The 18,396-nt window shown below is 35.8% G+C and overlaps 1 protein-coding gene across 5 annotated transcripts in view; it reads right to left on the bottom strand.

The window, feature by feature from the left end:
- SHTN1 (shootin 1) overlaps positions 1-18,396 on the bottom strand; it is a 106,835-nt gene that overhangs the window by 36,715 nt on the left and 51,724 nt on the right. For all 5 annotated transcript variants that reach the window (XM_021718402.1, XM_008069669.1, XM_008069671.1 and 2 more), the window contains 5 exons: positions 17,086-17,180; positions 12,043-12,189; positions 9,088-9,241; positions 7,032-7,131; positions 1,436-1,518 (listed from right to left, as the gene is read on the bottom strand). In XM_021718402.1, the coding sequence (XP_021574077.1) occupies positions 1,436-1,518; positions 7,032-7,131; positions 9,088-9,241; positions 12,043-12,189; positions 17,086-17,180 (579 nt within the window). The remainder of the gene's footprint in view (positions 1-1,435; positions 1,519-7,031; positions 7,132-9,087; positions 9,242-12,042; positions 12,190-17,085; positions 17,181-18,396) is intronic.

Genomic DNA, 18,396 nt, shown 5'->3' with positions numbered 1-18,396 from the left:
CTATAAAAAAAAAAAAAAAAAGAACTTGCAATCTGCTCAGGGAGAGACAGGTGGCAATAACAAACACCAGAGCCCGGAAGGGAGGCTGAGGGTGGAACAAATCCTTAAAGTAATATAACTTAAAGCAAAATGCTATCACAACACATGATAATGAGTTACTCACTTGGGTTGTTAATACTAACAGAGGAAAGAGGAGAAGGAAGAGCCTGGAACACACAAACCATCTGCCTGGACACTGCATGGAGGCTATGGAACTAGAACACAGGCACGAAGGACCAAGATCTGGCCCCAGAGTTTCAGGTCTTCATGCTCACTCTGGCTGTACGCCAAACTGCTGATGGCTTATGAACCGGCTTGAATCTGCATCCACCACCCAGGGCCTCTGCTCAATGGGAAGGCCCTCTCCCTCCACTGCCATCTCTTCATTGTCCTCTACAGCTCCAACTCCAATGAACCACAAAGTACTGCGGATTTTACCTCTCTGAATAGTCCTGAATTCATCCTGTCTCTCTTCGCCCACTGCTACCATCCTCATCCAAGTCACTGTTCACATTCATCGGAATGACTGTAATAGTCTTCCCTCATTCACTCTCATTCCTTTACAGTCAGTTCTCTCACAGTGATTTTCTTTTTTTAAGACAAATCTTATCATGTTTTACCCCTACATCAAGTGTCTGTTGCTCTTAGGAGAAATTCCAGAACTTCGACCTTAATCTCCAGAATCTGGCTCTCTTGCATTCCATGTTCTTAGCCACATCAGCTTACTTTCAGTTTCCTACTATGCCAGGCTGCTTCCCTGCTTTGGACCTTTGAATCTGCTGCTCCTCCATCTGAATTGGCTTTACCCTAAATACACCCACCCAACATTCCAAATGCACAACTACTCAGCATGAACATCACTTTCTGACACCAGCAGTACATTACCAGGATATTATAGCACCTCGTATTTCTCTTTAATTGTAGTTAAATAGTACGTACTTACTTGAATAGTCACTTGTTTACTTCATGTCTCCTTACACTAGAATGTAACTTCTATATCTTGTATTTCCAGTACACAATACAGGAGTAGTGCATAGTAAGTAGTTGATAAAGTGCCAGCTCACTTGCTATCAATTCTAAGATGTCTTTCTCCAAATTACTCCCTCTCTTTCCTTTATACCCCAAAGTACCTTGTCCCTTAGCAAAAACATATTTCCCAGTGAAAACATATTTCCCAGTAAATCACTCATTACAGTGGCTTGTGTACATGTTTATCTCTTTGAGACAATAAACTATAGGAGAGTAACGATGGCAATTTTCATTCTTATAGTTGCAAGATCTTCACACTTCTCTTCCAACAATATGCTCATAGTCAAAGAAATGAGCAAATATGCAAACTGTCAAAAAACTGTATACCATCAACCGCTTAAAGTAAACCAATGAAAGTAGTACATACTTGTTTCTGGTTGAGTTGCCTTTTCTTTCTTAGCACCACTGCCACTAGGGTGGGATCGCTTCCGAATCATGGACATGAGAGACCTTTGGGAGAAAGAAAAAAGATAACAGGAGATGACTGGATGCCTTATGATCCAACAAATAAAATGTATAGATTCTAAAAAGTCAGTAAAACTCCAAATCTTATGTAGGTATATGAAAGGATAACCAGAATTGAAGTAACTTATTTTCAATTTTTAATAATATTAACTTTTCATTACTTTACAAAAGCGAAACATGTTTCATCCTTTTCTGTGTAAAACCAAACTAATTACTGGAGAGAGGGGAATGCTTTACTTACTAATACAGTGCACACATATTTATAAAGGAAATAGATACAGAAAACATTTTGCCACCCATATATAAAATCCAAACAGCTATCCATATAATATGTCTGAGGGAGAGGAAAGGCTGTAACAATTAAGGAATGTTTCATATAAAACAGTATTGTATGTTATCAGTAAATACCCACTTGTGAAACATGGGCATAAAAACATCTAAATCTGCATGATATGGACAAATGCTTAGGGATAAAATATATTTAGACTACAATCTTTCTGGTCCATTTAAAAAAATCTCTATAAAATCAAATTATGATAACTTTGACCACCTTAGCCGGGCTCGGTGGCTCAGCCTGTAATCCCGTGCCTTTGGGAGGCTGAGGTGAGTGGATTGCCTGAGCCTGCAGGTTCGAGACCCGCCTGGGCAACTTGGCGAGACCTCATCTCCACAATAAATCAAAAACTAGCCGGGCATGGTAGCATGCGCCTGTAGTTCCAGCTACTTGGAAGGCTGAGGCAGAAGGATTGCCAGAGCCCAGCAGGTCGAGGCTGCAGTGGCCGGGAGTGGCCACTGCATTCCAGTCTGGGTGACAGAGTGAGACTCCAACTCAAAAAAAGAAAAATTGACTACCTTAAAATTTTACAACCTCCATATACTGTAAGATACTATGAAGAATAAAATGAAAATTTACAGAATATATAAAGAAATTCTACAAATCACTGAGAAAAAGCACACAACCCGATACAAAAATGGACAAAAACCTCGAAATTCCAAAAACGATGTCCAGATTTCTAAGACACATACAAAAAAGGTGCTTGACTTCACTAGTAATTAGGTAAACACAAATTAAATCCAGACTGAGGTATCACTCATTCATCAAATAAGCAAAACATTTTAAGCCTGATAACATGAAATGTTGATGGGTTTGTGGAATAACAGAAATTCTCAAACTGAAGAGGGTATAGAAATTGACAGTAATTTCCACCCTAGAAAACTGTTAGTAATTATTCACTAGCGCTGAAGATACACATATCCTACGAGCCAGTGACTTTACCACTATAGGTCTTACAGAAATGTAGGCATGTGTGCACCATGAAGAATGTTTATGAGAATTTCCATAATTTCCCAGAACTGGTGATAACTCAAATAATGGATGAGTCCATTTTGAGACATTCATCAAGTGGATTACACATCAATGAATATGAATGAATTTCAGCTACCCAATGTCAGCCATACAAAACATGGATGAATCCTACAAAATAACATAGAGTAAAAAGAGCAAGACACATTGATACAGTAAAATTCCAATCATATATAGTTCAAACCCCAGCCATATAGATATTCATAGTAGTTTAAGGATACATATATAGGCAGGAAAATTTTTCCTCAAAATATGTAAGGAAATGAATACCATAAAAGTCAGGATAGTGATTAGGGAGGAAGGTGGTTATGTTTGGGAGAGAATGAGAGGAAAAGATTCTAGGGTGTCAGTATTTTTCCATTTTTTGATTTGGAGGGTGATTACATGGAGTTTTATATTATCTTAAAGCTGTATATAAGTTTTGTACATTTATGCATATATGTTATCATTTCCCCATAACAAAAATGTACAAACAAATGAATAAAGAATTTTTAAATTCTTTCAACTACATTATAAATGTCCACATTGTGGTAAACCGTATCTGACAAAACACAATCCCAAGAAAGCTATCAATGGAAAGCAAATACTTGGAGGATAGAAATAGCATAATATTGTCCTTAGAAAAAGGGACAAATGGATATACAAATTAAAACTTGGTCAGAAGATATAACAACCCAATGTTTCTTAATCACTATAATTTTTAGATTTTTTTTTTTTTTTCCTTTCACGTCTACTTTGGTTATATTATTAATTTATACAGAACTTTAAAATGGGTATTCTAGAAGCTGTAAAGAATGAAATAATGTACGTTTTGTTTATTTTTTCATTCTGTCAACTAAACACCAGGAGTATTTAAAATGCCTGCTACCACTCCCTAGTAGGGTGGGCTTAAGGAAGGTTCTCACAAATCAGAAGCCTCTCCTTACTTTCACCACACTCTGTAACAACCACGCCTCTAACTCTATTTACATTCATCAGTATAAGCCAGCTAACTAGATGACCGAAATTGTTAGTTTAAAATGTTCTGAATTGAAGCATCAGTTGGAAACATATGGTGCCCAGAGGAAAATCATCTGTAGTATTAAAACAGAACCAACAGTCAAGACATGGCACAGACTATAGAGAAATAGACAGGGTGGGAGTCACCGGACAGATGGGAACAGGACAAGACATTTGGGACCCCGAATCTAAACCTCTGGCTATCACTTCCCAATTCACCACCATTTCAACTGAATGGATAAAAATTCAAGCATTTGTCACCACAAGATGGAACATTTCAGTGTAGAATTTTCACCTTAAAGTCCTTTAAGTTGTGTTCTTCCTGCCCACTGTGATGGTTATTTTGTGTGTCAACTTGCTGGGGCCATGAAGTGCCCAGATATTTGATCGAACATTCTTCTGGGTGCTTCCACAAGTGCATTTTGTATGACATTAACATTTAAATAAGTAGACTGAGGGAGGCAAATGCCCTCTCCCCACCCCATGTGAAGGCCTCCAACCAGTTGAAGGCCTGAAAAGAACTAAAAGGCTGATCCTCCTCCAATAAAAGAGAATTCCTCCTGTCTGACTGCCTTTAAAATGGAATACTGGCTTTTTCTTGCTTTTGAACTTGAACTGAAATGTTGCCACTTCCGGAATCTTGAGCCTGCCAGCCTTTGGAATGGAACTACAGGTTTTCCTAGTCCTCGGGCCTTTGGACTCGGACTGGAACTACAACACCAGCTCTTGTGAGTCTCCAGCTTGCTGACTCACCCTATAGATCTTGGAACTTGTCAGCTTCCTTGACCACATGGGCCAATTCCTTAAAATAAATCTATATTTATATCTAGACCTATATCCATATACATACATATCCTATTGGCTCTGTTTCTCTTGGGAATCCTAACAAATACTCCTATCTCTCTCCCCATGAATCATACCTTCCCAGGACCTGTCCTACTTTCATTACCACTAGTACAAAATGACCAAGGTATGGCTTCTTCCTTTTCCTTCTCTCCTACCTATTCTCCAGGTCCAATGAGTGAGAAGAGGTAGGAAAAGCAATAAGGGCATTAAAGAAACTATAGATTCTCGTCTTTTATTCTCTCCCACTTTCATTTCTGTCCATGATCTATATCAAGGTTAAACAAATAACTCAAGAACAACGTTGGAAAACCTTGACTAGTGGATTCAAAATCCTCTGAAACTCAATATACATACAAATATATTTATTTTATAAGAAAGTACTCTTCACCAAAAAAAAAACAAAAACAAAAACAAACTCTTTTTTCTGAAAAATTAAGTCTTACACTATTTAAATTCATCTTAAAATTAAAATCACTCATATTATTCAATAAAAATTTTCTTTAAAGACCTTTATGAAAGAGTTCCCAATTGAGACATACATATTCCTGAATCCTACATTCATGTCTCAGAAGAACTGTAAAGTACTCTTTGGGAAAAAATTCTATTTAGGCTATACTTTACTTTTAATTTTAGGGCCTCTCAACATTTCTAAGAATAAAAAAATTAAAGGCCAACAGCAAGATTATAATTGTTTTTTAATAGTTCTTCCTTCTCATAGACAGAAGTGACCTTTCTTGTCAGCTCAAAATTCTAGAACTTAGAGAAAGATCAAAGTGATGAATTTCCAATTGTAAATGTCAGATCCAGAATATTTCCTACAGATTTAACTACCCAGGAGAGGAAGAATTTTAAATACCTGAAATTCTTTCAATTGACTCTTAGATCGATCACGTGTGAAAATTATTTTGCCTTAACTACTTCAGTGGCTTAAAGTAGATTATGTCATATCCTACTCAGTAAGGAAAACTAATGAGAATCTTTTTAAAAGACAAAGTCCCATTTTCATAGTCCTGTGGGAGGAACATGCTACACATTCTATTCAGATGGCTCAGTAAAGGTGCAAAGTATGAATAAATGGCCTCTCTGTGTGAAAGGATTAAACAAATCACATGAGTTAATGAAAGGTTAAAAAAAAAAAAAAAAAACTAGCAAAAGTTTTTAAATGCCATTTATTCAAGAATAAGTTACACAAAAGCAGCTAACATCATGAGAAGCTAAGTTGACACCATGGCAAAGAAGTTGTCTTATATAATTCTGGATGGTGGCATGTAGACCTACAAAGAAGGCAAAATTTAACTCCAGATCTCCTAGTGTGTAATGTGCTCCAGTCAGGTACTCAATACCATCAAGTCACTTTAGGCTTTAGAAAAAGTGAATTCCTGTCTGCATATATGATTTCCTGTTCCAAGAATTTAAACATAATTTGTTTTTCTTATGGAAGTTTCCTGTCACAGCATTATTAAGTGTTTAAACATGAGGATAGGGATAAAAATAATCAGTACTTCTAGATTAATTACTAGTTTATAACAATTAGTATGCTTAAGTTTTAGTTTAGTACTTTTATTTTAAAAAATAATTGAACAAACCATAGCTTCTCAAATTCAAATTAGTGAGAGGAAAAAAAAATAAACACATTCCTGAGATGCTCAAATTTTCTTGGTCTTACAGTTAAAATGAATTTTATTTTATTTTTACTTTTTTTATTTTTTATTTTGAGTTGAAGTCTCACTCTGTTGGCCAGACTGGAGTGCAGTGGCCGCTCCCGGCCACCGCAGCCTCGACCTGCTGGGCTCCAGCGATCTTTCTGCCTCAGCCTTCCAAGTAGCTGGAACTACAGGCGCGCGCTACCATGCCCGGCTAATTTTTTTATTTTATTGTAGAGATGAGGTCTCACCTGCCCAGGCGGGTCTCGAACCCACAAACTCAGGCAATCCACTCACCTCAGCCCCCCAAAGGCGCGGGATTACAGGCTGAGCCACCGAGCCCGGCTAAAATGAATTTTAAAACTAGAGTATCTAAGATTAAAAAAACCATGTTTAGCTCCTGAGGTCTGGAACATCTACATGAAACCTCAACATCTACAACAGAGGAACACTTGAAGTTCACAAGAACTCCTTGGCCAGATGTTTTTAAGACTCCCACTACATCTATTACAAGAAGGGAAGGCCTTTGGAAAATTTTCCAAGAGAAACACCAGCTGATATCTTTCATACTTCTTACAGCTTCTCTAATGGCACAATCTGACAAGGAATAAGGTCTTACGCAGAGCAGTCTTTCAGGATGTGCTTACCGGATAGGATTGGGAGGTGGTGGGGGGAGTGGTGGTGGAGGAGGAGGTGGTGGAGGCACTGAATTCTCAGACTGGTTCACTCGTTTCTGGAGTTCATCAACTGCACAGATAGCAAGCATTCAGAAGAGAGCTGAAATAAGCAACTAAACATCATTTATACACGTGAAAGAAAAAAAAAAAGCTCTCTCAAAAGCAAGTTATTTTTAATAAGGCAAAATTAGAATATAAAACCTCAAAACTTTTAAAACTTTAATGTGTCTAGTATCTATCGCTAATACAAGAGAGGCCTTCCTTCTGTTAAAAAGAAAACATTCTTATCTTTTTGCCATATACATAACTTTGAAAAAAATTTCAAAACAATGGCTGACGGGTGGAAAGAAAAGAGGGCGAGTAGGCTGAAGAAATAGTTGTTAACAAGGAAGTACACTACTCAAACACTAAGAAATTGTTAATACTAGACTGTAAAAGTGTACAGATCAAGACTTAATTTTAAAGATGACATTTAGTAATGAATTTTAATAGTTGCATGCTTCTCTCCTCCGCTTAATTCCCTTTGAAAACTGCAAATACTTAGTCTTTGATTTTAACTAGACTCAGATTCATAAATGTCTGTAACTCAGAAACTTTTTGCTCTTTTGAAAAGTATTCTGGAAATAAAACTTATTCATTCAAGTCATTAATGAGGCAGACATTTACTAAGCACCAACAATGTGAAAGAGCCTACGCATGCTGCTGTTGGAGACAGTTTGTGACTTCAAGGAGCTCAATTTAAATTTATATCACAGATGCTAACACCTATAATATGGGCTAATGGGTACAGGTACTGGATCCTGTCTGCATTCAGAAGTATTACCCTGTCCACAGCCATTCCATTTCCATAACTGTACCCCTGGTGATCTGCCCATTTGTGTTTACCCTCAAGACTTAAGTAGGAGTGTGGACTATGCTCTCCAACACCAACAATCCTCTAACTATTTCATATGCATGTGTCCACTCTCCAAAGGGAATTTGAGTTTTCTTAAGACAAAAGGTGTGGTCTCTTTTCTTTTGTATTTCTTAATGTGCTCTAGGGCAGGATTGTACACACATAGCAGATACTAAATAAAAATGTATTCAAAATTGAATCTTAAGTATCTCTAGTGTCTATGTCCTTTATTCATAATAAAGAATAAGCTTTGGCCTCAGGCTGCTCTGATATTCACTAAAAAGAATGGAGTATTTCTTAATTTTAGATCAATTTTTAAAAAATAAATTATAATCAATTTTCATTGTGTATTAGAAAGTATTGAATGTGTTTAAAAGGAAAAAAGCCTACATGGTTCTTCTGCACAGATTTCAAAATTCTAGTATAAAATTAACCAAAAATATCTGAAGTGAATATTGAAGCTATTATAAAGGGAATGTACCTGCCTCCTTAAATTACCCACTTCCCAACTGAGACTTATACCTGCGTAGTAATCTAACTCACACATTCCTGTTAAGCCTTCTAGAATTGAATGAATAAATCTTTGATTTAAGTATCCCGTGGTGTTTTAAAAGTTTTTCCATTTAATATATATATTGTTGCCCATTTCATTGTTAGGTGTGACACAGAAAGTACTATTCCACGTGTATAATTAGACACCAAAGAGGAAGGTAGTATATGAACACTGAAGATGAAGGTCGTTTTTTAAGAACTTTAATTCTTTTTAAAAACGTACTCTAAAATGAACAAAATAATAAAGAAAGTACTTAATGAGCACATATCTGAAGCCCCCCAAAATGCTGAATTTTTGCTCTTGCCATGTTAATGGCATCTTGTGTCTTAATTCTGTATGTGATGTTTACAAAAGCTCTAAGTCCAAAAAAGAAGTCTAACTATGTGTCAGTCATTTGATTACAGCAGTTATTCCATCAAATTGCAATGGTTAGAAATGAAGGAATTTAAAAACAAATATTGGTGTTTTTCTATAGCAGTCAGTAAATGTCCCATACTACCTACAGGCAAGGTTTTGTACTAGGCATGAGTCATTCACAGATTAATAATAAGACAGAGTAGCCTATTTAATGCTTTTACCAGAGTGCTTTAAATTTCTGGCTTTCTCCTCAGAATTCTGGTATTTCAATTCCAATTCCTTTTTATCTTCTTCTAGAAGTTCCAATTGCTGTTTGAGGTTGTGTATCTCTTTGTGGAGCATTTCATTTTCTAGTTTTTCTTCTAATTCTTTGACCTATAAGTTATAAAAAAAAAAAAAAAACTTTTTGGGGTGATAGTTTTTCCTTTGTCAAAGAAAAGATAAAGTAAATATTTCCCTATGACTTTGTACTTCATAGCAAAGAGATTCTAAACCATCTTAAAAAACACATAAATTCTGAATGTAGGTAACACTCAAAATCATGATCAGTTCCTTTATTTAATATAAATTTATAGGAAAACTGTGTACCAGAGACCCTAATTTTTAATCATGAGTCATAAAAGTAAAATAATACCCAGAAATTCACTTAAAACAGATGAATACTTTTGTACCCATTTTCAAAAGAGAAATTCAGACAATATTTAAAAAGAGCTCTGGGTGGAAGGGCACAATTTGGTAATAAACATCAAAAACCTTCTCCCCAGAAAGAAGAAGAAATGAACCCTGATTTAGTAATACCACTTTTAGGAGTTTGTTTTTAAAAATACTCAAGTGTGCAAATATTTTCACTAAAGTGTTTTTATAACAGTAAAAAGCTAGAAATAACCTAAATGTCCACAAATATTATTGATTTAATAAATTATGGCATGTTCATGAAATGAACTACTAAGTAACCATTTAAAATCACATAATTTACTATATACTGACATGAGAAGACACATAACCAATAGAAAAAAATCAGGTTATAGGATAGTATTCGCCGTATGATTCCATTTAAACAAATAATATATATTCATAAAATTATATATTTATATAAAGTGCAGATATGTACCAAAATATGGAATTATTGGTTAATCTTAATTTTCTTTAACTTTTTCTATATTTTAAAATTGTATTGGCCTGGCTCAATGGCTCACACCTGCAATCCCAACACTTTGGGAGACTAAGGCAGGAGGATCGCTTGAGGTCAGGAATTTGAGACCAATCTGGGCAATATAGTGAGATCTGTCACTACAAAAATAATAAATAAATAAGCCAGGTACGGTGGTGCATACCTACGGTCCTAGTTTCTTGGAAAGCTAATGCAAGAGGATCACTTAAACCTAGGAGTTCAAGGCTGTAGTGAGCTATGATTACACTCCATCCGGGATGACAGAATGAGATCCTATCGCAAAAGAAATACATGTATTGTATGGAGCATATGCTATTTTTATAATTGCAAGAGTCATACATTGTGCTTAAAAGACTGCTGCATCTGCAAAGGAACTTACAGACAGGTAAGAAATATTTTAAGGCACATAAAGATGGCCCCCGAGTTATGATGGTTTGATTTAAAAATTTTTGACTTTACAATGGTGCTAAAACAATACACATTCAATAGATCATACTTCAAATTTCTAATTTTGATTTTTTTATGGGCTAGCAATATGTGGTGAGATCCTCTCCACAATGCTGGGCAGAGGCAGCCAGCCACAGTTCTCAGTCTGTCACACAATCATGAGGGTAAACAACCAGCACTCTACAGTTGACTGTTGCCAGATGATTTTCCACAACAGTAGGTTAATGAAAGTGTTCTGAGCATGTGATAGGAAGGATAGGGTAAACTATAATGTTCAGTAGGTAGGCAGGTATATTAAATGTATTTCCAATTTGTGATCTTTTCAGCTTACACAGTTTTATCAGGATGTAAACCCATCATAAATAAGAAGCATCTCTACGTGAAAGATGATCCAGAATAACTGTATATAGGGCATAAGAGTTTTAGTAGTAGTGATTGCTATAACTTCACTCAACTTTCATCTAATCTTCAGTAGCTCTATCCCTACTCCAAAAAGATAGTCCTGTACCTCAGTTCAGTTCAGTCAGTTGTAGGCATGAATTATTTACTAAATTATTTAACTGTAAGTAATTGGAATTTTTAGAATCAAAAGTTAAATTCTAGCATATACTAGAAAAAAAAAGAAAAAAAGAAAAAGAAATCTTTCCCTCCCACCCTATTCCCCAGTCCTTTTACCCAGGGAACTGTTACTACCTATCCATCCAGAGACACCCTAGACATATACCAACATTTCTTATTGAGGAAAAAGCAAAATCAACTCAATCTCAGCTCTGTAAAAACTTTAGAACTTCCAAGGATTAAATTCAATATTGTTGCTCACAGAGACTTCGACAGATGATAACACATAGCAGCTAACAGCCTTTCCTTTCCAATCTAGGTATACTGTATGTAGTACAAACATTGATGTAATTTTCCTTAATTGGTTTCTTTAACTTGAAAGTCTTTGTTCCACCTCTTCATCTCTTCTCTCCCACCTCCTCCTCTCACCTGCCACAATGACTGTCCTTTCTGCCTGGCACACAGAGGTAGGCTGTGTCAGCTGGAACAGCTGCACTCATACAAATTGAAATAACCACTTAGGAAGTCTTTAAACATATACATTTGTGCAACTTTACAAAATCAAAAATGTTCTCTAAGCAAACAATTACTACTAACATGGACTTTTCCACCTTCTGTGAATAAAAGCCATGCTCGCCAATAAATTCTTTGAGACTAATATACCTTCTTTGTGTGTGCAGTAGCCAAAAAACACAATGTCTCCAAAACACAGATTTCTAGGCTTTGCATTATCCAAGATATTTTTGAGTTATATCACTTTCCCTTGCTTCCTCTGACCCTTTGGACAGTTTAAATATCATTATAAATTCTACAATAACATGCTATAAATTTCAGTCTGACAATAAATTAAGCTCATTTGGCAGTTTTGTTTTGTTTTTTCTAAAAGGTGACTGGAAGGACTTAGTAACTAAGGCAAAATATAGAACCAAAAATGACTGAACTGACTCCTCTCATTCTAAATGTGTGTGTGTGTGTCTAAGACTAGAAGAAAACCTGTTACCTTTTGCTGATGCTGAATTCTCTCTTCTTCAAGGAGCTGGGTAAGCTTTGCATTTTCATCTAAAGCTTTCAAGAGTTGCTGGTCGGGCACAGAGCTCTGTAGAAGAAGGTGGCTTTGTCTCTTTAGCTTGTTTTGTTCAATGAACATCTGCAAAAGTTTATTGCAAAAATGTATATACTGATCAATCCCACATATCTCCTCAATTGCAACTTCAGTAAAAGGAATGTGGAGTTTATTAAAACGCTAAAGGCAATTTCTAAAATGTCTAACAGTGTTAGAAGTAGAGATTGCTACAATTTCATTCCTACCTTTATACAATCTTTAGTACCTTTACTCCTGCCACAACAAAGTATATATATAATAATTTAGTCTTATACTTCAGTTTTTAATATTTTATTATTGCTTTAAAATATATTAATACTAATGGTAGTAGCTAACTTACCTTGTGTACTCTACTATTTTCTATGCATTATTTTAATCCTTCTATTAATCCTCTGAGTTAAGTGCTTCTACTATGAATAGGTAACATTTACTAAACATTATGTGATAGATACAGTGGTAATCATTTTGAGTTCATTACATCATCTAATTCTTAAAACAACAATGTCCAGTAGATACTGTTATCATCCCCTTTTATTGATAAAGTAACTGAGGTTCAGAGAAGTCAGACAACTTGACCAAGAAAATGTATTTAGTGCAAAGACCAGGATTTAAACCCCTATCTGTCTGATTTATATGCCCACACTTTTAACCATCTGGCTAATCTCCTCTGCTATTTACTAGACCTAATGCTTTGTTTCAACCCAATCAGTCTTTACCCACTGAAAGCAGTTAAAGAGAATAAGGGAGACAGTATGCTAATATTTGTTAAGTACTTTATTAAGCAATTTATATGTATTATTCAACTAATACAACTTCACATTATTAAAAATAACCTTTTTTTAAATTCATCTGTTGTTTTTCTTATCACTCTACCCAGGTTGACCAACAGGTAACTCCAGGCATGAAATTTTATAAAATCAGATCCATTTTTATAGTAGCGCTTCAAGTTTTTAGATTCGTAACAGTATTTAAAAATTTATATTGAATACTACAATATTTGTACTGTAAAATAATTTGTTATAGCCCATCTATTAGTTTGTTCAACAACCTCATCCATCACATAACTGAAAAAGCAAACAATAAAATGCAGGATAAAAATATTTTCTGGCTGGGCTCGGCGGCTCAGCCTGGAATCCCAGCACTCTGGGAGGCCGAGGCAAGTAGATTGCCTGAGCCTGCAGGTTCAAGACCAGCCCAGGCAACTTGGCGAGAGCTCATCTCTACAATAAATAAAAAATTAGCCGGGCGTGGTAGTGTGTAGTTCCGGCTACTTGGAAGGCTGAGGCAGAAGGATCGCTGGGGTCCAGCAGGTTGACACTGGGGTGTCCATAAGCATGCTACTGCACTCCAGCCTGGGCGATGGAGTGAGACTCCATCTCAAAAATATATATATATATTTTCTATCAACTTCTATGTAGAAAAGCTATAACTTTAATGATTTATACAGTCCTTAAGCTTATTCCTTGTTTAGTATAGATTTCCAAATCCAAGTCGTGGATATACACTATTCTAAAATGCGAAAATTTTCTTCACAGTATGCCTTCCTATCAGAGAAAAAAAAATGGTCAGAGGCTTTCATTCTTTGCCTGTGCAGGGTTTTATGAAAAGTCCACTAAACTACAACAGTGTTCTTCTGCAGAACTAAAATACATTACAATGTCAGACAGGTAAATAAACAATTCTACGTACATGAAACCTACATTATTCTTCCACTCGATTCCTTATCTCTGTGTACAAGTGAGAGGTACAGAGACTGCAGGAGTCAGTGAGTGAGTGAGTGAGTGAGTGAGCATATGCGCAAGTGAGCTAGGCTGGAGAAGGTGAGATGAGGTGAGGGAAGAGTAATCAGTATTGCATCACAGTATCCTAAACTTTCCACCAATGGACTAATTGAAATGAATTATTTGGGGTTACCATTATTATCACAGTAATTTCTTTTAAATACGTTTTTCCTCTTAAAACTTCAGAAAGTCAGCATGTAAGGCCTGCACACAGTGGCTGACACAAGGTTCTCCATTTTCTGACAGGTGAGGTCTTTCGCAAAGTGTGCTCGGAAGCCAAGAGCTGGGCAGAAAGGAATCAGACAGAAGGGGGACCAGAATAAGGGCCATGAACTCAGCAGTAAAACAAAGCAAGCACATACTAGCTATCCATGCAAAGGGGGCCTTATTACTCTCATGGAACTGCTTCTCTGTGCTTTGGTTCTTTCTTAGGAAGAGAGGCGATGCATCTTTTCCATGCAGTACCCAACAAAACTTAACCTCACACATTATAAATTTTCTCAGTCTTGTTATCTTGGAAAGATAACAGTAAAGATGTATGACACCAAATCTTAGGGATGTTGATAAGGTGAACTTCTTTTTCAGAATCCCTGTAACAATTCCTAAACAGTAATATTATAAGAGAAAAACACAGATAGAAAAGGATTTCCTTTAAATAACAATGGTAGCTTGAAAAAAAGTCTCATTAGACTAGTTTTTCTAAACTTTAAGATCCTAAGATTTAAAAAAGTCTACATTACTTCATTTCTAAAAAAGTAGTTTAAAAAAATTCAGTTATCAGACACTAATGAATTTGTTATGGTAAGAATTCACTAGTGAGAGTTGTGAAGTTGGTCTCTTAGACAACTAACACAGGTATAAGAATTTCAGAGAAAATCTTATGTCAATATATTATTCATCTTTCTAAAATAACACTCAAATATTATCTAAGTTGTTTTGGAGGTAACACAGTATATGGGGAATACATGTTGAACAAAGTATCTGTAACTTTAAAAAGAAAAGGAAAATTACCCTGAAAAGAAAGAAAAATAAATTCCAAAAGTACAAGAAAGTCCTTCATTTAAAAATTTAAATGTGTTGAAGACATCTAAAAATTTAATATACTGATGAAGACAACTCTTTTCTTCTTGTTGAGAAGGATCATGATTTTGGTTTTGTTTTTAAAATCAATTGCTGGGAATAGGAGTGGGAGAGAGACTTTCCATTTTCACTTTACACATTTGAGAATTATATTTTTTAACAAGGTACATATATTATTTTTATAATTAAACATATAAAATAAATTAACTTTAAAATTGATTTCTAAGGCTCTAGACTGTAAGCTCCAAGAGGGCAGGGTTCACTAATTACTTCACCATTAGATTCCAAATCAATGTCAGCATGGCGTCTGGTACAGTAAGATGCTTGCTGCATGCACTAAGGAACAAAATGCAAGAGTGGGACCTTGTTGTTAAACTAAGTTGTGTACCTTTTAGCAGTTGTTATCTGTTGAAAATCTGTCCATCTGTAAACCATGTAAAAAGGAAAATATATTGGTTTCAGCCTAGTGCTACTTAAAAAAATGTTTCTTCTCATTATTGTGTATGTTGAATCTAGACATTGTAAAGTTATTGAGAACCACTGCAAATATTTATACTACCAGTAATATAAGCACCGCTGCTATTGCTCTCTCTTCTCAAACTTTTACCTTTTCATTCTGGGTTAACATGTCAACATTATTGTTTCCACCAACCACCAAGGCTTACGACCAGGTGAACGGCAGAGTATATCATTCATTTTCATCCTCTTACTGCAACCTTGCTTCTTCCATCTATCTTCTCTGCTACTGCATGGCCTTCAAGTTTTTCTTCGAGCTGCTTTGTATTCTAACATCATTGTGCAAACAACAGATAGAAAACTGAAAATGTCTTGAAACGAGACCCTGGCATTCAGGTCAAAATCAGCCAACCTTTTCAGTTTTGCAATAAAGGTGTCTTCATATTATCTTTGCTCCTCCTCCCCCTCCACTGTTTATTTAGTTGCATTATTTATACTGCTGCAGCTTTTTCCAGAGGGCTCTGACACACTTCAATTCTTTCTTCTTTCTTCCAAGTAATAAGAGAACAATATTAACTCACCTTTCATTAAACTCTCTGAATAAAATGAATCATAAAATTTCAAATCAGATCTACTTGGCCTAAACCTTTGGTAGAGTTCATTGTTAGCACAGCTATGCTCAAGCACAGAAAGATTCCCATAAAACCATCATCTGATTTTCAAATGTCATTCCTATAACACCATGCTTTGTCTTCCTTCTAAGCCTTGGTTACCTCTACCTATGATGGCTTTATATTTCCTTAGCTATTTCCCTCAACTCACAGTATGCACACAAACTCAAAACATGTACACAGGATGGAGATTTCATTGCAGATCACCTCCACACTGTGAGTTCAGTCAACTGGTGACTCCTCATTCCCCTGAAAACCAGTCACAGGGCCACGGAATACCCAATGATTGCCTGTCAACAAGGTGAGCTGCAACAAGAGAAGTTCAGAGCTTATCTTTAACATGAGATGAAAGTCATTACACTGGCGAAAAGCTGGGATAATAAATGTACAACATGGCAATGCTCTATAATCAGTAGAAGAATCAACTCACATAATGAGAGTACTATGGCGGAAGAGAAATACTGATACTATGATACTATTACCTAAGATGGCATATGGAGATATACCCCAGATTTTAAGGTTATTTGAAACATATAGACAACTTGTACCCAAGCTGGACTTTCCACCACAAGTTAAAGGTATATCTAAATGTAATTCCTCTCCTCTATATAGCATTTTATAGTTTATGGAATACTTTTAAAAAATTGTACAGTTTGATTCTAAAATCCACTCGATTAAGTTTGCATCATTGCCTGTTTTACAGATGGCAATAGTGAAGTCCCAAGAGGTCCCAAGAAAGGACTGTTTGGAGGTCATACAACTAGTAACTGGATATGACCACAACCTAAACTCAGATCATCTGACGTCAAGCCCATATCTGCCTCGTTATACCAGTTGAGCCTTAATTCAAACCGGTAAATTCCTTTTCAACCTCAAAAATTATTTTTGATATGTCATCTGCAAGGTCCCTTTAAAGACAAAAATAAAAAGCTAGGTCTCTACAAGATACCCACCTCTTGGGCAAATGACTCTGCTTTCTTTCGAAGGTCCTTCTCCAGCTCCAGGTTTACTTGCATTTCCTCATACTCTTCTACAGCTAATATGGACACTTGAGAAGATGAGGGAGGAGAAAAGGAAAATATGCCATACAAATTGTTAGAAATATGAACGAAAAACAGTGTTGAAAAGATTATTCATAAAGGCACCCTAATCCATTCCTGGTTGGCATATAAAGCAATAAAACCTGTTTGGAGGGCAATTTGGCAATGGGAATCAAAAACCTAAAACTATGGCCAGGTACGGTGGCACAGGCCTGTGATTCCAGGACTTTGGAAGGCTGAGGTGGGAGAATCGCTTGAGCCTGCCAGGAGTTTGAGACCAGCCTAGGCAACACAGCGAGACCTTGTCTCTACAAAAAAAATAAACAAGAAGAAGAAGTCAGGCATGCATGATGGCACACACCTATAGTTCCAGTTACTCAAGAGGTTGAGGCAGAAGTATCTCCTGAGCCTGAGGGTGAAGGCTGCAGTGAGCCATTATCATACCACTGCACTCCAGCCTGGGTTACAGAGTGAGAACATGACTCAAAAAAAAAAAAAAAAAGAAAGAAATCAAAAATCTAAAACTATTCATATCCTTTGACTCAACGATTCTACTTCTAGGAATATATATCCTAAAAAAATAAATCATGAGCATATTGAGAGACTTGGTTGCAAGGATGCTCTCTGCATCACTGCCAAAAACAGTGAAATAATCTAGATGACCTAACATCAAAGGATCAGTAAATTGTAGTACAAGAAATATTATTCTGCCACCAAAATTACATCACAGATGCATTTTTAGTAAATGAAAAGACATTTGTGATATACTTTTTAAAATAAAGTTGCAAAAATGAGCACAAAATGAATTCATGTTGTTCTTTAAAAGCTACAGAGAAAACATATCAACAGCCACTTTACAGAACAGAAAATATATGAAAAGCCAGTAAATATGTGGAAAGATGCTCATCTTCATTAGAAATCAGGAAAATGCAAAGTAAAATAACATTTTTACACCCACCCAAGAGACAACTAGTAAAAATTTAAAAGTATGCCATGTTAAGTTTGGAGAGGACACAAAACAATGAACATACATACTGCTAATAGAACTATAAACCGATAGATATACTTAAAATAAATAATTTGGTATTATGTAGTGAAATTGAAAATAAAATTTTCCATTTGGCTTATATTCTAGTGAAATTCTTGAGCATGTGTACCAGGAGACATGCACAACAATTTTCACAGCAGCATGACTTGGAATTGCAAAAAAAATGAAAACAACTC

Source organism: Carlito syrichta, unplaced genomic scaffold (genome assembly GCF_000164805.1).
Source record: "Carlito syrichta isolate Samal-C Ts95f unplaced genomic scaffold, Tarsius_syrichta-2.0.1 Scaffold312174, whole genome shotgun sequence".
NCBI classification, from domain to species: Eukaryota; Metazoa; Chordata; class Mammalia; order Primates; family Tarsiidae; genus Carlito; species Carlito syrichta.
The sequence above is the reverse complement of the archived record's forward strand: the minus strand, read 5'-3'. Positions and strand labels throughout refer to the sequence as shown.